This window comes from Gobio gobio, assembly GCF_949357685.1.
Source record: "Gobio gobio genome assembly, chromosome: 16".
NCBI classification, from domain to species: domain Eukaryota; kingdom Metazoa; phylum Chordata; class Actinopteri; order Cypriniformes; family Gobionidae; genus Gobio; species Gobio gobio.
Window position 1 is genome coordinate 49,425,516 of NC_137109.1, and position 22,654 is coordinate 49,448,169.

At 44.4% G+C, this 22,654-nt stretch overlaps 1 protein-coding gene across 3 annotated transcripts in view; it reads right to left on the reverse strand.

Annotated features, from left to right (window-relative positions):
• Nucleotides 1-22,654, reverse strand: part of pigg (phosphatidylinositol glycan anchor biosynthesis class G (EMM blood group)) — a 348,519-nt gene that overhangs the window by 49,169 nt on the left and 276,696 nt on the right. For all 3 annotated transcript variants that reach the window (XM_079839043.1, XM_079839044.1, XM_079839045.1), the window contains one exon: nucleotides 20,368-20,559. In XM_079839043.1, the coding sequence (XP_079695169.1) occupies nucleotides 20,368-20,559 (192 nt within the window). The remainder of the gene's footprint in view (nucleotides 1-20,367; nucleotides 20,560-22,654) is intronic.

Sequence of the window (22,654 nt, forward strand, 5' to 3'; positions counted from 1 at the left end):
ACGGAGACTTGAGCCATTGATAGCAGAGTAATGCAGTTATTAGAGAGAGAGAGAGAGAGAGAGAGAGAGAGAGAGAGAGAGAGAGAGAGAGTGAATTACCTCAGTCTGTGTATCTCTCAGCAGTGTTCGTCACCAGCGTCTCTACTAACAGTGAAACTGTAAGTTTAACTGCTTCAAGAACAGCTGTTATTACCTCACTAGTGAGAAATGTCATGTAGCTTTTAAGTTGCTAAACTATTTAACTGATAAAATCATCAGAGCAGCGCTGACATCACGTTTCTGTGCGAGTGTGTGTCCATACTGTGTGGGACAAAGAGAGTATGTGCTTTCCATATATAATACAACTTAATTTGATGGCAAAAACATGGAAATAATTAATGTTGTTTTTATCCTATTGTCTACTATATGTTAATTTGCTTGGTCAGTGTCGCTGTGGGTTTTGGTTCTTTTGTTGTTGTCGGCTGTCAGAACATTTGAAATATCAGAAATCATTTGGCGGAGTGATATGGAACTGTAATGCGGTCAAAACCTGCTGGAACTACTTTAGTTTCCCTGAAAATAATTGCACATCTTAGAACTTTCGCCGACCAATCAGAATCAAGCATTCAACAGCTCTGTATTCTAATGCTTTTTAAAGACCTGTGCCAGCTCACAATATTCCCTCCGTCCCTCGAGAAGCGTGCTCTGAATTCATGTTTTCCTCTCCGATGGCGAACACAGACTTTGTTGAAGTCGCCTATATTCTGCATGTTATTCGGTTTATGATGTGCACTTCGCCTCAACAGATCCGCGTCCTGATATCTCATTCTGTCACTACTCAACTCAGACGCTCCTACACTTCATTTATCCGTTCAAACACTCCAAAATTTCTGTTTATTTCTTTTCCGCTCGGCTCTCTCTGACAACAGTCATCTCCCCGTAAACAGCTTTGAGCATAAACTCTGATTAAAAAGGCATCTTGCTTGACATCTCTTCCCTCTGTCTTTTGTGTGCTCGTGGCTTTCTCTCAGTCGACAGCACTTTGGACTCATTTATATTTTTGAATCAAACGCGGAACAGAGAGATAACCCAAACCAAACAACAATGAGCTCAAAATTACAATTCTCACTTTTTTTTTCCACTGACCTTGTTGCATTGCATTCTGGGTTTCTGTGAAAGATGTGACGCTGCCCTAGTAGTCTGATTATGTTGTGTACATGCTAAAAATATGCATACGAAAACAGAAAAGCTATTAATATTTCTTGTTTACATGAAGAAAGACATTTCGAACGGACTAAATACCCCACGCTGAGTTGTTTAGTAGCTTGTTTCATGCATGTGGGGCAATAACTCTGTTTTGGTCTAACAGAAATAAATCAGATGCAAAACAGACTCAAGGTTGTTTACGCCTCTAAAAGCAGCTTGAGACATATCTGTGATTTACATATCTATTCAGAAAGGTATTAACTGCAATAATGGCTAGCTAACACGCACATTCACAAAAGCACACAGGAGAATAACTGCATTAGAAGAATCCGCTGTCACTTACAGTCCTTCACTCTGTGGCCGCTAGATTAAGGAATTGTTGATTTGTTGCTCTAATTGGTAGATTGACCAATTCTTCGAGGTACAATGCAACGGCTGTTTTCAAATGTATTGGTTTGTTTAGCGTGTTGTGCGTAGCCTACGCTGTCATTTTCTTTGCGTGTGAGAGTTCATTAACATGCCGTGACAATGGCGGATGCACAAAGTTCAGTATTACGCTTTTTCAAGATATCACGGAAAGATGAGCGAGAAGGTGAAAGATGAGGTTAAAAGCATGTTAGTCCCTCAGTTTCGTGTAATTCGTTTTATCAATGTTAAAATCTTGTAATTTGAAAGTTCAGAGGAAGAGGAGACTGCTCAAACGTTCAGTCTTTTTACACACATCACACATCATACACACATCATTGGTGTTTTTATTTAAAGTTATGCACAATAAACTTATATCAAATCATATCTCTTCCGGCTCCGGTCTTCTGTATGTGCTCCGGTAAATATAGAGATTAATATCTGCAAGGTTTTTGTTTTTCTTCTCACTAATATTTAAGTGAAGAAAACTCCAGCAATAAAAGATCTGATTATATCCATAGATATCACATCAGTTCGTACCGCTGTTAACACTTCCTCCGACATGCAGTGAGATCTGCTTCCTGTTTGCTCATGTGATGCTCAGCATTATTTAGAGATATAATTTTGTCTGGTTTCAATGATACTCAATGATGTCCTGTTGACAGAGAATTTAATGACTGACACAGTTAATTTATTCCTCAAGCAGAAGTGTCCATAAGACGTCCTAAAATACTTGTGAATGGAGCAGATGCACTGAATGAGTGAAAGGGAGTCCAAAGGGAAAATATTCCCTATGAATTGACGACTTGACTTGAGAAAGTGTCCAATAACACGAGGGGGACTGAGATAAAGTGAGTATTTGTTCCGACTTCACCTTTCCACGTGGAGACCACGAGTGAAGCGACAGCTGAGGCTTCCCATTTCCAGGACACACATTTCATCACTGGACTGTAGTGAGTAGTACTTCCACCACACAAATCAACAATGATTTTGGCAAAATCGCAAAAAAAATCAAAATAACACCTTTATCCAACTTGTTCTTGTCTTCCGTGAGCCTCCACGACGCATGCGCGAGAATATGACGTAGCGCCGGTGTTCGGGAATCCATGAAATGCACACTTAAGCCCCATTTTGAGAACTACGCCGAGACCTAAAGCACGATCAATGTAGAATCCAACAGCTTAGACACGCGCGTCTTCCTCTGCTTATAAACAAATCTCTTCTGGGTCATGTGTCCGAACGCCGGATCTGCGTCATATTCTAGCGCATGCGTCGTGGAGGCTCACACGGAAGACAAGAACAAGTTGGATAAAGGTGTTATTTTGATTTTTTTTTGCGCACAAAAACTATTGTCGTCGCATCGTAAAATTATTGTAGAGCCACTGTGGTGAGATGGACTTTGTAACGACTTTTTAAGTGCCTTTTATGGATCTTGTGAGTGTAAATGTACTGAATGCCAATGGAGGCCTGTGTGAAGCCTTTCTCAGTCATCAGCTTTACACTAAAATATCTTCATTTGTGTTCCGAATATGAACGGAGGTCTGACGGGTGTCAAACGACATGAGGGTGAGTAATTAATGACAGAATTTTCATTTTTGGGTGAACTAACCCTTTAAATTGAATTTTACTTAAGTTTAATGTTGTTGTGAGGTTGAATTGTAAATGGATGTTGCTTGGATTGTAGTCAGAGATATTGGGCTATATAAACAAAACTGACAATATTAAGCAATACGTGTTACATCCCTGTAGTTTGCCATTTTGGGCAATGAAAGAAAACGTCTGAAAAGTTTTCTTGTTAAGGGTTGGATTTTACGTGCCCTGTATGAGACACTATCAGTCCTTTTGCCAGTCACCTGCCTGTTTAAGTGATGTGCTATGAGTTTTATGAGATGTGCTGACACAGTTAACATTCAGCCCAAGACATCAAAACCTGACAAGCATAAATGTTTATCTTAAATATGGCAAATAATGTATTTCTCAGGTTGGTTTAACTAATGTTCAAGAGAGAAAGGATAAGACGATGCTTTTGTAAATACAACTCTTATTATAACTCAGTGCGTGGTCACTATTTGCAAGTAAATTAAAAGAAATGGGAACTTTATTTTTGATATCTTATGTGGATGGAATGAAATCAAACATTCCAACTTTTTTTTTCTCCAAGAAAGAAATTCATACAGATTTGAAATGGCATGAGAGTGAGTAAAAGATTGATTTGCTCCTTTAAATGCACTAAAATCAACACTCATTTCGATCAGAAGCAGAAAGCGTGTGATAGAGAGACAGGAAGCGAGGAGGAGAGAGAGCGCGAGCCGAAGCGATGGGGTGGAAGTCAGCGGACGTCTACTTAACAGGCGAGCCAGAGGTTGCCAGGGCAACATAAACAATGTCCTGCAGTGATTAATGAGTGTGAGAGTGACTCCGATGGCACAGGGTGGCAGCGCCAATTACCTCACCCAGACTCTCACGCGCTCGCTCTCTCTGTCATACGGAGAGTGTGTAATGGAACACAGCCTGTGGTGCTACACCAAGGCCAGGAGGTCAAAGATTTAATTAGGTGGGAGTAAATGTCAAGGGGAAGAGGCAAACGGCGATATTTTGTCACAGGAGTAAGCTGAAACTGTGTGTGTTTGTACTTGTATGCATGGGCGTCGGAAGCAAAAACAATGTGGGTGGGTCCTCAGAAATTTTTTACTGGAGTAGATGCCAATTACATTAAGTACAAATATACCGCTTTACTTGGTAAACGTATAGGTCGGAAAGACAAAATTACGTAAATCAATCGCCATTTCATTGAGAGCGACAGTAGTGTAGGGGTAAGACGCACGGCATCTAGTTTTGACACAAATCGACCCGCGGTTCGAGTCCGGCTTTCGCCGAAATCAATCTTCTCCGTTTTCCCATCACATATCAAATCGGAAAGGCATTTATTTTCAATACAAATTAAGAAAATATTAGAAAAGTGGAAATAAAGCGTCTAATATGTGTTTAATAATAAGTGTTTATCGATTAGGGTTAGGTAAACAGACATGTGCTGAATGTTAGAGACGATAAAAGTGAGTGGGTCCAATATCATTGATCGTAAAAAGTGGGTGGGTCTTGTCCCACACACATACAATGGTTCCGACGCCCATGCTTGTATGAGTGTGTGTGAAGACCTGCTATAGTATAAACTGGGGCAGAAACAGTCTACACAAGCATACGCGAATGCTTGACCGATGCACAGCAAGTGCAAAACTAACTTTCCTATATCTCTGGCGAGCTCAAATGGAAAACTGGTCCTAAAAGAAGACGCTTTGTTTTATGGTCATGCTCACTGCAGAACCTGTTGCATGTCATCTTACAGCTTTTCCAGTTTTTGAAGCAGCGATAGACAGCAACGTCATCAAGGCCTAGAAAGGCAATAAAGACATTGTTAAAATAGTCCATGTGACTACAGTGTTTTAAACGTAAAGGGGTCATATGATGGTTCTCAAAAGAACATTATTTGGTTTAATGCAATGTGTTCACACGGTTTTAGATTCCAAAAAAGTCATTACTTTACACAGACTGTACATTATTGTTGCTCTTCTATGTCCCTCCTTCCTGAAACGCCTTGATTTTTACAAAGCTCATCGTTCTGAAAAGTGCGGTGTGCTCTGATTGGCCAGCGATCCAGTGCATTGTGATTGGCCCGAATACCTTAAGCATTGGACGGAAATGTCACGCTCCTTACTAGGGCTGGGTATTGACACCAGTTTCACAATTCAATTCGATTTCGATTCGATTCGATTCTCGATTATTTTCAATTCAATTCAATATGGATTATTTTGGATATGTATCAAGTATAATACATGGGACAATTTCTCAAGGAAAATACATTTCTGAACTAATGTTGTAAACTATGGGAGTCAGTTGATACTACAATTAGCCTATACTAATATTGAAGGTACAAATTAACAGATTTGTATACAAACACTTAAATGACACTATATTATTATATATATAAAAAACATAATTAAGTTATAATAACTTTACAATTACATTATAATAATTCTACTCCAATTAGATTTTTGAAACATAAACATTTAAATGGTGGCTGCATAAAAACTTGCCAGATTTATTCATACATACATACATACATACATACATGCATTAAATATTGAAGAACATTGACAATGAATATCCTATGTAATGTGGTGCATATAATTAGCAAAATCCTTCTCTCTAGAGTTAATTTTTCTAGCTGATAAAACGAGTTTTCTAAGGAAAATGTGATGTTACATGACAATTACAAGCCGGTTTACTTACATCTTTCTGCGGTTGAAACACTGATTGAACTATTCTATGTGACATGAAACGGATTCCAGTAAGTTGTCCTGTATCTTTAACACCCTTTCAGAAGCTCATTCGTGTTTATTTTGCGCTGTTACTGGTATAAGGCGGAAGAGAAGATCTGTTCATGTTTGCTCCGCGCTGCCGGTTCTCTTGAGCTGAGCTGCGGCAGAGCAATCTCGCACCAAAACGGTATATGTTTTTGAATTTCGTAAAAAAATAGACGTAATTTAAAATCTGAGACTTTGTTTCATATCAATAGCAATAAAGCACAAAGATTATTGCGATTTATTGAATGGGAGGCGCGCTAAAATGTTTATTTCATTCATTAACTGAAAACGATACTCGGTTACTTAACGTAACCTCGGTTCTCTCTAGAAGAGGGAACGAGTATTGCGTAAGTTCCTTACGCTACGGGAAAGTATTCTTTCTTCGAGATTTCTGAAAAACCCAAAATTATCCTTAATTTTGTAACATTGTCAACGCAGTGCGGCAGCCTGGCAGACCATAGCAGGCTATTCCAGCGTGCTATTGGCTGCTCTGCTGGCAACTGCAGCAGCCTATCGGTGAGCCCGCGTGACGTGGCGACCAATGAGGGCGCTTCGCGCCCACCTGGCTTCATTTGCCTACAGGTGGGGCGTGGCCACGTGTATATAAGCAGGGCTCACGGGCTGCATATTCGGTTTTCTTAGTTCTGAAGCGTAAAAGCCAGCGGGGCGCACGGCAAGGAACGCAATACTCGTTCCCTCTTCTAGAGAGAACCGAGGTTACGTTAAGTAACCGAGTATCGTTCTCTTACGAGAGGTTCTCTCGTATTGCGTAAGTTCCTTACGCTACGGGAACATATTGTCAACGCCGTGCGCGCCTCGCATACAGCATATGTATCCCAGGGAACCGGGGACCATAACACTGCTCGGGCAGGGTGGCCGGTAAAGAAAAAACGGGCCACCACATATACAGACACTTCATTCGAACTGACGGGTGGTTTACGACGGGTGGTTACAACACCCTGTCCCATGAATGAGGGAACGGCACCTGCCGGTCTCCTTCAAATTCACCACACCTTGTCTCATGAATGAGGGAGCGGCAACGCCGGTCGCCTTCAAATTCACAATATCTTGTTATATGAGTGAGGTAACGGCACCGCCGGTCACCTTCAAACTCACAACAGCTCGTCTCGTAAATGAGGGAACGGCACCGCCGGTCTCCTTCAAATTCACATGAGCCTAGTACCGAACTTACTACCAGTATGTGAGCTATGTCTGCGCAGAATCACTGGGCAGAACCAACGGCCCTATTGAACTGATAACACTTTCGCCTGTAAGGCAGGAACTTCCAGATTGTAAAATCTCACGAACGTAGACGGGGAGGCCCAGCCTGCCGCCATACAGATATCGTGGATGGAAATCCCTCTGGCCCAAGCCCACGAAGAGGCCATGCCTCTGGTGGAGTGTGCTCTGACACCTAGCGGGCACTGCAGGTGTTTGGAAGCGTATGCAGTTGCAATCGCGTCCACTATCCACCTGGACAGGGTCTGTTTCGAGGAGGCGAGACCTTTAGTGCGCCCACCAAACGAAACAAATAGCTGCTCAGAACGCCTGAAGGCGGCGGAGCGTGTGACATAAACCCTCAATGCCCTGACAGGGCAGAGGAAATTGCCACCGTCCCCCTCATCGGATGCTGGCAGAGCCGAGAGGGAGATAATCTGCGCCCTGAAGGGAGTGCCGATCGCTTTGGGGACATAACCATGCCTCGGTCTGAGAATGACCTTAGAGTCATTAGGACCGAACTCCATACACGTCGGGCTCACTGAGAGCGCGTGTAGATCCCCCACGCGTTTCACTGAAGCCAGAGCTATCAGAAACGTGGTTTTCAGCGAAAGGAACCTTGGTTCCACAGTCTCGAGCGGTTCAAAGGGATGAGCCTTCAGGGCCTCCAGGACCAAGGCCAGATCCCATATAGGAACCGACGGGGGCCGCGGGGGATTCATCCGTCTGGCTCCTCTGAGGAAACGGACGATGAGCTCGTTCCTTCCTAGCGTGCTACCTAGCGTCGTCTGAGCGAACGCTGCTATAGCCGCCACATACACTTTGAGCGTGGAAGGGGACCTGCCCAATTCCAAAAGCTCTTGGAGGAAGGAGAGCACCCGCTGGACCCCACATTGCTGTGGGTCCAATCCCTTGGAAACACACCACTCAATGAACACCGACCACTTAGAACTATATAACCGCCTCGTCGAGGGGGCTCTAGAGTGTGAAATCGTGTTCATAACCCCTTCGGGCAGGTCAACGGGTATCCGTTGGTCACCCATACATGCAGAGACCATCGCTCTGGATGGGGATGCCAAACTGAGCCTCCTGCTTGAGAGAGAAGGTCTGCTCTCAGCGGAACTGGCCAGGGGGGTGAGTGCGACAGCTTCACCAGCTCTGGGTACCAAATCTGGTTCTCCCAGCGCGGTGCTATAAGGAGCACCGGACGGCGCGTTTCCCTGATTTTCGCTATGACCTGGGGCAATAGGGAGATCGGCGGGAAAGCATACAGCGGGAGGCTGGGCCAAGTTTGGGACAGCGCATCCTCGCTTTTGGACAGAAACGTCGGGCAGCGGGCGTACTCTTTTGTTGCAAAGAGGTCGAGCTCCGCTCTGCCGAACAGGCGCCATACCAGCTGGACTGTCTGGGGGTGCAGGGACCATTCTCCTGGGAGAATGAGGCCCCTGGACAGCTTGTCCGGGCCCACATTGAGGTGGCCCGGCACGTGCGCAGCTCTCAACGAGCGCAGCGAGCTGTGTGCCCACACGAGCAGGCGTTCTGTCAGATTGCCCAGACCTCTGGACCTGACACCGCCCTGCCGGTTCACGTAGGACACCACTGTGGTGTTGTCCGACCGGACTAACACATGGTGTCCTCGTATAAGCGGGAGAAACTGCTTGAGCGCGTTCTCTACCGCTATCATCTCCAAACAGTTTATGTGTAGGAGTTTTTCCTCGCTCGACCAAAGGCCCGAGGCTGATCTGCCCTCGAAAACGGCGCCCCAACCCGTGGTGGAGGCGTCCGTCGAGATGACCTTGCGGTGTGAGATGGCTCCCATCGTCACTCCCCTCTGGTACCAGTCGGCTACTAACCAGGGCTCTAGGGCTGACACGCAGCCCTGAGTCACTCTGATCCTGAAGCCACCGGACGCCCAGGCCCTGTGAGGCACTCGGGCGTTTAACCAGCATTGCAGCGGGCGCATGCGCATTAAGCCCAGCTGGAGCACAGCTGCAGCTGAGGCCATACGTCCCAGCATCCTCTGAAACAGCTTGAGAGGTGCGATTTTGCCTGGCCGAAAGTACGCAGCCATGCGCCGAACTTGGCGCGCGCGATGGGGTGACAGGCGGGCTGACATTGCCACAGTGTCCAGATTCAAACCCAGAAATGAGGTTGATTGCGTGGGCACTAATGAGCTCTTGGTCCAATTGACCGTGAGCCCTAGGCTGTCCAGATGGCTGAGCAGCATTGCCCTGTGGGCGAGGAGCTCGGCCTCCGACTGCGCCAGGATGAGCCAATCGTCCAGATAGTTCAATACTCGCATCCCTCGATTTCTCAGAGGAGCGAGGGCCGCGTCCATGCACTTCGTAAATGTACGGGGTGCTAGTGACAGGCCGAACGGAAGGACGGTGTATTGATAAGCCTGGCCGTCGAAGGCGAATCGTAAGAATGGCCTGTGACGCGGCGTTATCTTGATTTGAAAATATGCATCTTTCAAATCTAGGGAGATTAGCCAGTCTCTCGGGCGAATATGCGCGAGGATCTGCTTGGTCGTGAGCATCTTGAACGATCTTTTCATAAGAGCTTTGTTCAGACGCCTCAGATCCAGAATCGGTCTGAGCGACCCATCCCTTTTTGGCACGAGAAAATACCGGCTGTAAAAGCCTGACTCGCTCATAGAGTGGGGAACCGGTTCTATAGCCCCTTTGCACAGCAGCGTGGCTATTTCTGCTCGAAGTAGATGTGCTACTTCCTCGCTCACTCTCGTCTCTGTACGCGCACAGAAGCGCGGAGGGCGGCGAGCGAACTGCAGAGTGTAGCCGTGCTTCACTGTTTTCAGCACCCATTCTGATACACCTGGAATGGCTTCCCACGCTCTCGCGTGCGCCACACGGGATAGAACGGCCTCCGGGCTCGAAACGCCGCGCTTCGCGGGTTTGACGGCCCGTATAGGAGGGGCGGGCGCAGTGCGCGCGCTCTCTGTGCTGTGGGCCAGCCGATCGCTAGCGATGGCTGGCCGCCCTACACACTGCATCTCTGCCGCTTCGAGCGGGGAGTGGCTTGTGTGCGGCCCTACACTCATCGCTCCGGCCACCCTGGGCGGAAAATAAATGGTGTGTGGCGTGGCGCGTGGCGCCTGAGGCATAATGTTCGCGAAAATGTGTGAGCGCGTTTGAGCGGGCACAACTCTTACGCGTGGAACATGACCGGTTAAGAGTGGCTGTGTGACAGCGCGTGTGGTGGTTAGTCGTGGACGCAAACAAGCGGACACGTGACCTAACTCTAGCACTCGAGCGGCCGGTGGCCGCTTTATGTGAGTGGGGGACACAGGGTTTATAGTGCTTGTGTGCAGGGGTGAACACAGAAAAGTGGGCACATTTACTGCATTTGAAACACATACGGCGCGAGCCGTGCGACCAGAAATAATGCAACTTTTGTGATTTCTCTGGTTCGCCGTAAAAACGGCGGTTATTGACAGGCGAGAAGGCATTTTTGCCGGCTCGTTGGCTGCGTGAAATCCATCTGCAGCAGCCACAGTGGTGGGGGCTGACAGGAAAAAGAGTTTTGACGGTGGTCCGGCCGCGGCGGGACTTAACCGTCGTTTCTCGCCTCTTGCTAGGAGGACTTTGGAGGCTCGGGCTTCAGCGTGATCCTAGGCCGGGGGCCCCGAGGTGGAGGCGGCTTACCACGGCTGGAAGAGCGCGATCTGGGGCGGCCGCTCGGTCTTCTCTGAGACGAAGGGGGCCGCGCTGGGCGCTGCGCGGAGCTCGTTGCTGGCTGGTCACGAGGACGGCGAGCAGCGGAGCTATTGCTAGCGCCGGGGCGTCGAGGCAGGAAAAGGTTCATGGCCTGCGTCGTTTTCTGCACTTCGGAGAAACGGTCGACGATCCCCTTGACCGCTGGTCCGAAAAGCCCAGACGGAGAGAGCGGGGCGTTTAGGAAGGCCGCGCGCTCTGTTTCTCGCATGTCCGCGAGCGTGAGCCAGAGGTGGCGCTCAGCTACCGTGAGGGAGGCCATAGAGCGTCCGAGGGCCTGTGCTGCGGTCTTGGTGGCGCGAAGGGAGAGATCCGTCGCGCTTCGCAAATCCGTGATTAACTCAGCGTCACAGCATTTCTCGTCCATGTCGCGGAGGAGATTAGCTTGGAGGATTTGCAGCACGGCCATAGAGTGCAGAGCGGACGCAGCTTGACCGGAGGCAGCGAAAGCGCGGCCGATCAGCGATGACGTCACTCTGCAGGCCTTAGACGGGAGGGCAGCCTTTGAGCGCCAACCAGAAGGCGGGCAAAGGTGCGCTGCGACCGCCTCTTCCACCGGAGGGATAGCGTTGTAGCCTTTCTCGGCCGCGCCGTCAACTTGTGAGAGCGTCGAAGAAGCCTGAGACGAGACCCTCGCGGAGAATGGCGCATTCCAGGACTTTGCGAGCTCCTCGTGAAGCTCCGGCAAAAAGGGTGCAGTCCTGGAGGTGGGCGCACGGCGGCGACTGTTTAGGAAGCATCCGTCAAGTCGGTTCGGCGCTGCCACCTTGGGCGGGGCCCATTCGAGGCCTAGCTGCTCGACAGCCCGGGTGAGAAGGCGCAAGAGTTCGGCGTCCTCACCCGCTCGAGAGCGTCCGGAGCCTAGGACTGAACAGGACGCGGAAGACCAGTCCTCGCTGTCGGAAGCCATGATGGAGCAGCTGTCGGCGCGTTCCGCGGCCGCATCCGCCTCATCCCCGGAGGCGGCAACAGAAATGGCGGCCTGGGGTGGGGGCGGGGAAGGCGAGAGTGAAGCGGGCGGGAAAGGTTCCGGCGAGCTTCTCTCTGCGAGCTCCGGAGTCCGCTGCGAGCGGCGCTTCTTCTTGCGCGGCGTGGCAGGGACTGGAGGGATATCATCTTCGAACAGGACGAGTCGAGCCCGCAGGGTCGACATCGTCAGTTCTTCGCACTCTTGGCATCCGCCAGCGTGGAGTGCGGCGGCGGCGTGATCACGGCCCAGGCAGAGAGCGCAGATCACATGGCGGTCCCCGGAGCTGAGCTGCGCGTGACACGAGCCGCAGGTGGAACGAGACATTTGTATCAACGCTCGGCTCTTTTTGTGAAAAGTGTGACGCAGCGGCGACAACACTTTGAGCGTAAAAGGATATGGGGCTGCCGGATAGCAGAGCAGGCACGGAAGGCTGAAGGTGGCGCGATGCTGCCGGCTTCCTCAGGCGCTGTCCTCTGCTTGCTTGTCTGCGCGGTCACGGCGGCGGGTTCCAGATCCAGCGATGCGAAGGGCTTCGCTGAAGAAAAGAAAATCGAATATGCAGCCCGTGAGCCCTGCTTATATACACGTGGCCACGCCCCACCTGTAGGCAAATGAAGCCAGGTGGGCGCGAAGCGCCCTCATTGGTCGCCACGTCACGCGGGCTCACCGATAGGCTGCTGCAGTTGCCAGCAGAGCAGCCAATAGCACGCTGGAATAGCCTGCTATGGTCTGCCAGGCTGCCGCACTGCGTTGACAATGTTACAAAATTAAGGATAATTTTGGGTTTTTCAGAAATCTCGAAGAAAGAATACTTTCCCGTAGCGTAAGGAACTTACGCAATACGAGAGAACCTCTCGTAAGAGAACAGGATGACTAATTGATTCTTGGGATTTAAGAATCAATATTGTTTTGTAAAAGTGAGAATCGATTAAAATCGAGAAATCAATATTTTTTACCCAGCCCTACTCCTTACCATATGTGGAACATCAGCTCACAAAGCAATACTTACAGGTGATAATGTTGGTCCTACCTTTTCAATTTGAGCTCAAATCTGATCGGAATGATAAAGACGACCAAGCTGATCGATCAACGGGCCAGAATCCGATTGTTAAGTTTGCATTTGTTATCAAAGAAACAAAGATGTAGAAACGGTCTGTGCTCTCCCAGGTGCTAGAAACAGTCCTCTGAGAAACGTGCAGCACATAGTATATACATAGTAGAATATGTTGGGTTGTGCTGTTCAGGAACAGTGTTGTAACTAAAGCTTAACCCTCCCTAGTTGGACGGTCGCGCCGGCGCGATCGGCTCTCTTTTTTTCTTATCAGTGCCAAAGAGACTCAAATAAAGCCGTTTTTTATCATTCAGGCAAGTGTTATAGTTTCGTGTACAGTCACAATAAAAACAAAATGTTTTGCTTATGTTCTTTTGTCCTCTCAGTTGATATCCATCATTATTCATTAGATATCACGGCTCCTCGCATACTGACTTTGTGAAGAAAAACTGTCTTACACATTTTAAATCTGTGTATTGTTTTGTGTGAATGAGTAGGCTCATTGATTCTCACATCAGTTTGAAGCAAAAACTCTAGGCAACAACACCCATTGGTCAAAAGTCTTGTGAACACATATCTATTGGGTGTTTTGAGGCCTTAATTTTAAAACACATTTTTAAACACATTTCCACTGTTTTCTAATTGTGTCCTTTTTTTGGAAGGCCAAACAAAGTAGTTCGGCTTTCGCAACGAAAAACACAGCGCCTCCATAGCATGGCGGCAACAATACTACAGCGAGAATAAAAGTTACGCCTTCTTTCTTTGTATATACATTTGGGCGGTGTTATGAAACTCTGCCCCACAGACTGACATCAGGGGCGTAGCCGTCTTTTCAGAAGTGAGGGGGACAGAAATGTCAGGTGTAATACCAGGTTTTTTCTGACCTTTGTCTAATTGACAGATTTAATTGATCTCATCTTGCTTTTAATTCAGTAAGATATCAAATACACTGCTGAACAATAACCACTAATATCTATAATGTTTTCCCTATATGTTAGGCCATATGCCAATTTTATGATCGGTTAATGTACTACAAACACTTGTGCATTAAGTCCCCATGGATTTTATGCTTTGTCCAAAAAAAATATCACTGAATAAGGCAGAAAATATACAGTACCTATCAAAAGTTTGGAAACATTACAATTGTTAAATGTTTTTGAAAGAAGTCTTCTGCTCACCAAGGCTGCATTTATTTAATAAAAAATGCAGTAAAAAAGTAATACAGTGAAATATTATCCCAATGTAAAGCAGCTGTGTGAATATATAGTAAAAAAGAAAAAAATCTTTGTAATTTATTCCTGTGATCAAAGCTGAATTTATCATCATTACTTCAGTCTTCAGTGTCACATCTTTCAGAAATCATTCTAATATGTTCATTTGATGCCCAAGAAACATTTATGATTATTATCAATGTTGAAAACAGTTGTGCTGCTTTATTTTGTGGAAATCATGAAACTATTCAAACATTTGTGGTAAGATAAAAAAGAGAGAAATTAATACTTTTATTCATAAAACATGCATTAAATTGATCAAGTGGCATTTATAATATAACAAAAGATTTATACATGCTTTATTCAATGCAAATAAATGCTGTTCATTTATTCTATTCATTAAAAAATCCTGAAAAATAAAATGCATCATGGTTTCCACAGTTGTTTTCAACAATGATTATAATCATAAATGTTTCCTTTTCATCAAATGATCATATTAGAATGATTTCAGAAGGATCATGTGATACTGAAGACTGGAGTAATGATGATGAAAATTCAACTTTGATCACAGGAATAAATTACACTTTACTATATCATTACTAATTAAAACATCTGTGAATATATATATAAATATATTTCGCAATATTAATGTTTTAACTGTATTTTTTATTAAATAAATGCAGCCTTGGCAAGCAGAAGATAGGTTACTAAACATTAAAAAGTCTGTCAGTTAGCACTGCATTATTCATATTCTTTATTGTCAATAAATACCTTGAGATGGCTGGAAAAACACAAACCATATATTGTCGTAATGGTGTTTGTTGTCACGTTTAATCAGTCATAGCGATTATTTTTATTCAGCTGCTGCCACAGCGCTGAATGCCTTTGGAACGGGACAGGGTTTTACTTCTACGAATCAGTTTTGTTTTTTCTTTGAGAGCGCGCCCTATGGCTTCGAGTATGAATTGGAGAATTGCATAGTGTTCAGATCGCCTCATTTTTGGATACGAATAAAATGACAGGTCATGTATAGATTATTTTGAGTCTTTGAATTTAAATCTAGATTTATTTACATTGGCTTCAACGTAAACGAACTTGCTTGTGTAACAGACGTAGGCCAGTAAGAGCGGTGCGACTAGACGTCGGTTCGAATCCCGCACGGAGTGGGTCGACTAAGACCGGTGCGACCCGGTAAAAGTGCGGGGGACGAATGTACGTTTTATTAAAAGTGGTGGACGAATGTACGTTTTATTAAAAGTGGTGGACGAATGTACGTTTTATTAAAAGTGGTGGACGAATGTACGTTTTATTAAAAGTGGTGGACGAATGTACGTTTTATTAAAAGTGCAGGGGACGAATGTACGTTTTATTAAAAGTGGTGGACGAATGTACGTTTTATTAAAAGTGCAGGGGACGAATGTACGTTTTATTAAAAGTGGTGGACGAATGTACGTTTTATTAAAAGTGGTGGACGAATGTACGTTTTATTAAAAGTGCAGGGGACGAATGTACGTTTTATTAAAAGTGCGGGGGACGAATGTACGTTTTATTAAAAGTGCGGGGGACATGTCCCCCCCGTAATCTACGCCCATGCTGACATAGATTTGCGGGATGTGTTTGAACGAAGCGTTTTAGGAAGTTGTGGCTGAGCCTCAACTTTTACAAAGAATATCTCTTTTGGTTTGAGACTTTGTAACTCTGTAGATCTTATACATGCTCAAACAGCTACATAACACACTAAAGAGAGAGGAAAACAAGAAATCGCATCATATGACCACTTTTAATGTTCTGAAGCGATGAGAATATTATTTGTGCGAAAAAAATACTTTCAACAATCTCTTCTCTTCAGTATTCTCGTCACATTACATTAAGGCTGAACCACTGGAGTCACATGTGCTGCGTCCCAATTCACATACTATCCGTACTAAATAGTATTCGAAAAAAGAATTAGTATGTCCCAAATCGTAGTATGTTGAAAAGAGTATTCCAAAGATTCCCGGATGGTTTACTATTTCCGGTCAGAATTCGAAGTGCGGCTGATATTGCCCACAACCCATTGCGAAAACTACAAAAATTATCAGTATTTAACCTGACGAAAAGATATTTATTCAATGTTAGCCACATTATATTTCTCCTTCAGCAGCATTGAGAACTTTTGTAATGATACGTTTGGCCATTAACTTTGCAAACACATGAGAGGAGTCTCTACATTAAAGACCCACAAATGGCAGATCAACGTGCTTCTACATTTCTCTCCGATACGGTAGGAAATTAAACTGAATGTGGAGGATTTGAACTGTGACGATGATTGACAGGGCAGTTTAAACGGTGACACATAACTAAGCAACAGAGTCGGTTAAAGATGACGAAGTAGGACGTCCCAAAGCTTGCATACTCTTCTGCTACACACTCAAAAGTATGTACTTTTTCTTCACAAAAAGAGTACATACTTTTAGGACGTAGTATAAGTAGGCAAATTGGGACGCAGCAATGGACTATTTTAACCATGTCTTTACTATCTTTCTGGGCCTTGAACGTTGCAATGACGTTGCTGCCTATGGATGGGTCAGAAAGCTCTAAGATTTAATACAAAATATCTTCATTTGTGTTCTGAGGATGAACGAAAGTCTTAGGGGCTTGGAATGACATAAGGGTGAGGAATTAAGGACTGAATTTTCATTTTTGGATGAAAAAAAACCTTTAATCTCCAATACTGGCTTGTATTTTGGCTTGTTTTGCAGCCACAGGACCTGCAAACATGAACATGAACTCCTCTCTATACCAAAGAATTCAAGAGTCAAATTTAGGGCCATCTGTCCGACAGCTAAAGCTTGGCCATGCAACAGGGCAATGATCTCAAGAACATCTACACCAAATGGCTAAAAAAGAAAAGATTCAAGGTGTTGCACTGGTCCAATCAAAGTCCAGACCTCAACCGAATGAAATGCTTCAGTTGGACCTTAAGAGAGCTGTGCATTAACAGATGCCCACAAACCTCAATGAACTGAAGCAACGTTATAAAGAACGTTACAAAATTCCTCCACAACGATGCGAGAGACTGATACTGTCATACAGAAAACCATTCCTTCAAGTTATTGCTGTTAAAAGTGGCTCTACAAGCAATTGAGTCATAGGGTGTACTTACTTTTGTCACACATGGCTTAATTTTTGTTAAATAAATAACACAAATGTCATTCACGTGTTGCTGTTCATCTGAGGTTGTGTTTACCTCATTTTAAGACCTGATAAAGACCAGATGATATTTTGTTATGTCCTGATACATAAAACCATACAATTTTTAAAAGTGCGTACTTTCTTTTTCACATGACTGTATAAGAGCTGGACAATAAAATATCGCAATCTCAATTCAAACACCCACACGATCTGACTCCTAAATGACAACGATTCAGCTCTTCAGATCTGTGTTAGTGCTGCCGCTGATCCAGAGAGAACAGTTGTCAAGAAACCGCTTCACAAACAGTCTTTCAACCACACAGTGTCGTTATTTCTGTCTTACAAATATTCACAGAAGGACTGGGATAAAAAATTATAGTTCTGATATAAACACTGATGTCTGTGGTAGTGACAAAATAGAGCAAATCACATTTTAAAAATAACTTGATGCTTCAAATAAAGATAGTATCAATTACACTGTTACACCAGTAGGTGGTGTCAAGTGACTGTTAATAATGTATTTGTCATTGAATCATTCATTCAAGAGATTCGTTCAAAAACACTGATTTGTCCAGTAATGAAGCAAGTAAAGTCTTTATGAGAGAGTCATTGAATCATTCATTCAACGGATTAGTTTAAAAACACAGATTCATCCAGTAATGAAGCAAGTGAAATCTTTATGAGTGAGTCATTGAATCATTTACTCAAGAGATTCATTCAAAAACACTTATTCATCCAATAATGAAGCAAGTAAAGTCTTTATGAGTGAGTAATTGAATCATTCACTCAAGAGATTCATTCAAAAAACACTGATTCATCCAGTAATGAGGCAAGTGAAGTCTTTATGAGTGAGTCATTGAATCCATCATTCAACAGATTCGTTCAAAAACACTGATTCATCCAGTAATGAAGCAAGTTAATTCTTTGAGTGAGTCATTGAATCATTCATTCAACGGATAAGTTTAAAAACACTGATTCATCCAGTAATGAAGCAAGTTAATTCTTTGAATGAGTCATTGAATCATTCATTCAACAGATTCATTCAAAAACACTGATTCATCCAGTAATGAAGCAAGTGAAGTCTTTATGAGTGAGTCATTGAATCATTCACTCAAGAGATTCATTCAAAAACACTGATTCATCCAGTAATGAAGCAAGTTAATTCTTTGAATGAGTCATTGAATCATTCATTCAACAGATTCATTCAAAAACACTGATTCATCCAGTAATGAAGCAAGTGAAGTCTTTATGAACGAGTCATTGAATCATTCATTCAACGGATTCATTCAAAAACACTGATTCATCCAGTAATGAAGCGATTTAAGTCTTTATGAGTGAGTCATTGAATCATTCACTCAAGAGATTCATTCAAAAACATTGATTCATCCAGTAATAAAGCAAGTGAAGTCTTTATGAGTGAGTCATTGAATCATTCACTCAAGAGATTCATTCAAAAACACTGATTCATCCAGTAATGAAGCAAGTGAAGTCTTTATGAACGAGTCATTGAATCATTCATTCAACGGATTTGTTTAAAAACACTGATTCATCCAGTAATGAAGTAAGTGAAGTCCTTATGAGTGAGTGACTGAATCATTCATTCAACGGATTTGTTTAAAAACACTGATTCATCCAGTAATAAAGCAAGTGAAGTCTTTATGAGTGAGTCATTGAATCATTCATTCAACAGATTCGTTCAAAACACTGATTCATCCAGTAATGGAGCAAGTGAAGTCTTTATGAGTGAGTCATTGAATCATTCATTCAACAGATTCATTCAAAAACACTGATTCATCCAGTAATGAAGCAAGTGAAGTCTTTATGAGCGAGTCATTGAATCATTAATTCAACAGATTCATTCAAAAACACAGACTCATCCAGTAATGAAGCAAGTGAAGTCTTTATGAGCGAGTCATTGAATCATTAATTCAACAGATTCATTCAAAAACACAGATTCATCCAGAAATGAAGCAAGTGAAGTCTTTATGAGTGAGTCATTGAATCATTCACTCAACAGATTCATTCAAAAACACTGGTTCATCCAGTAATGAAGCAAGTGAAGTCTTTATGAGTGAGTCATTGAATCATTCACTCAACAGATTCATTCAAAAACACTGATTCATCCAGTAATGAAACAAGTGAATTCTTTATGAGTGAGTCATTGAATCATTCACTCAACAGATTCATTCAAAAACACTGATTCATCCAGTAATGAAACAAGGGAAGTCTTTATGAGTGAGTAATTGAATCATTCACTCAAAAAATTCATTCAAAAACACTGATTCATCCAGTAATGAAGCAAGTGAAGTCTTTATGAGCGAGTCATTGAATCATTCACTCAACAGATTCATTCAAAAACACTGATTCATCCAGTAATGAAACAAGGGAAGTCTTTATGAGTGAGTAATTGAATCATTCACTCAAGAGATTCATTCAAAAACACTGATTCATCCAGTAATGAAGCAAGTGAAGTCTTTATGAGTGAGTCATTGCATCATTCACTTCAGTAGTCTGTTCAGAATCATGGGATAATCGTGATCTCTGTTTGAAGCAATTGTTTGTATTATTTATCCAGAATCGTGCATTAATATTGGTCAGGTTAATTTTTAGAAATTAACCTGGAGTGAAGAAATGAGTACTTTTATTCAGCAAGGACCCATTAAAGTGATCAAAGTGATAGTTAAGACATTTAGAAAAGATGTTACAAAAGATTCTGTTTTAAATAACACTGCTCTATTCCTAAAAGAATCATGAAAAAATATATCACTTAAAAAGAAAAGACTCAGTCTGACTCATGCTGGTGTGGTTTGTCCAGTGTGTGTGAGATCAGAGCAGGTTTGGGCCCTGAATGTGGTTCTGGGTCCAGTAGGGACAGATTTTCGGTTAATAGCGGGTTGAGTCGAGATCTCGTGTTAAAAACTCTCGAGAAACACGATGAGCCCGAGCTAGTGAAGAAACTTCAGACAATTCGACAACAACGGTAATGAGCGAAGCTAATTTATTCAACATCTGACATTCAAGGAATGTCAATACGATATTTAAATATCATCAAACTTACTTGGAGACGGCACGGCTGCTGTGTTGCCATGGGAACAGGACGTTTCCGACAGCGGCGCGATAGCTGTAAACTCCGAGCAGGCCGAGGGCCAGGGCGATCTTAGACACCAGAGAGCAGTGACGCTGAACCAGGAGGAAGATCAGAACCAGAGACAACACCGCCAGCACGGAGAGGAACGCCCTGTGATCCCCACTGAAACACACACACACACACACAGTGAATACACAACAAGACAGACGTGTTCCGCTTACATATGCACGCAAACGCTGAATCTAAAACAGCAGAAAGACAATCCCCATATGATTTGGACCTTAAGCACAGGCAGTGTAACAGCATAAACAGGCGTGATGCAACACCTCTTCCACGTTAAGCTCAGTTTTTATGCAATAACACACTTTGTTGGTGATTCTGTTTGGATTTCTGTTCTACACACATCACACTGATCCAAATATGATGCAACTCTGAATTTCACACTTGCACAAATGCACACACACAGAGAGTTGCATGTTTAAAGGGGGCATTCTGACTTATTTACACTGTTAAAGCTACACTGTGTAACTTTTTTAGTTTATTCTTAGCTAAAAACACTTAGTTCTTTCAAAAATATATGTGCTCATTAATGTATATTTACTTCTTTCGAGTAATAAAGTATTCTCGTAAGTTTGTAATATGCCATTGTAAACACATACGGGTGAGGGGTTCGAATGCCGGTCGCCATGTTGCCCCTCCATCTTGAAAGTACATTAGCCAAAGAGGGACATACCCGTAAATTCAAGCTTCGCCTTTCACGTTTTAACACTCGATGGCACCGTGTCGAATGTGGACGAGGTCGAACTGGAAGCCATGTTAATCTTGGACTAAATCGGCCACCGTAGGAGTTAAAACGGAATTGAGAGGAAGAGAAACTAATATTCACTGGATGGTCATATACCTTTTCACCACTAGATGGGGGAAAATATCACACAGTGTAGCTTTAAAGAGTTGATTCTCATGATAAACATGGGCAAAATTTAAACGAGTTGGACTTGTGACGGAGTATTTCTGTGCCAAATAAACGAACAATCGAATACCCGAATTAGTTTCGGAAAGTTTTTTTTTTCGAGTATGGGCGTGCATCAGTGTTAATTTCGTTGACAAATAATTTTCGTCAAAGACCTTTTTTCACTGACGAAAACGAGACGATAACTAAATAAAAACTAGTGTTGGATGACAAAAACTATGACGAAAATCAACTGTCATTTTAGTCAACAAATAAAAACGAGACGAAAATGTTAGTGAGGGACGATCAGGGAAGAGACACACCCCAATCCAGCTCACACACCCCAATCCAGCTCACACACCCCAATCCAGCTCACACACCCCAATTCAGCTCACACACCCCCAATCCAGCTCACTCACCCCAATCCAGCTCACACACCAATCCAGCTCACACACCCCAATCCGGCTCACTCACCCCAATCCGGCTCACACACCCCAATCCGGCTTACACACCCGAATCCGGCTCACACACCCGAATCCGGCTCACACACCCCAATCCGGCTCACACACCCCAATCCGGCTCACTCACCCCAATCCGGCTCACTCACCCCAATCCGGCTCACACACCCCAATCCGGCTCACTCACCCCAATCCAGCTCACACACCCCAATCCAGCTCACTCACCCCAATCCGGCTCACACACCCCAATCCGGCTCACACACCCCAATACGGCTCACACACCCCAATCCAGCTCACACACCCCAATCCGGCTCACACACCCCAATCCAGCTCACTCACCCCAATCCGGCTCACACACCCCAATCCGGCTCACACACCCCAATCCGGATTACACACCCCAATCCGGCTCACACACCCCCAATCCGGCTCACAGACCCCAATCCAGCTCACACACCCCAATCCGGCTCACACACCCCAATCCGGCTCCACAATCCGGCTCACAAACCCCAATCCGGCTCACACACCCCCAATCCGGCTCACACACCCCAATCCAGCTCACACACCCCAATACGGCTCACACACCCCAATACGGCTCACACACCCCAATACGGCTCACACACCCCAATACGGCTCACACACCCCAATCCAGCTCACACACCCCAATCCCGCTCACACATCCCCAATCCGGCTCAAACACCCCAATCCGGCTCACACACCCCAATCCGGCTCCCCAATCCAGCTCACACACCCCAATCCAGCTCACACACCCCAATCCGGCTCACACACCCCCAATCCGGCTCACACACCCCAATCCGGCTACCCAATCCGGCTCACACACCCCAATCCGGCT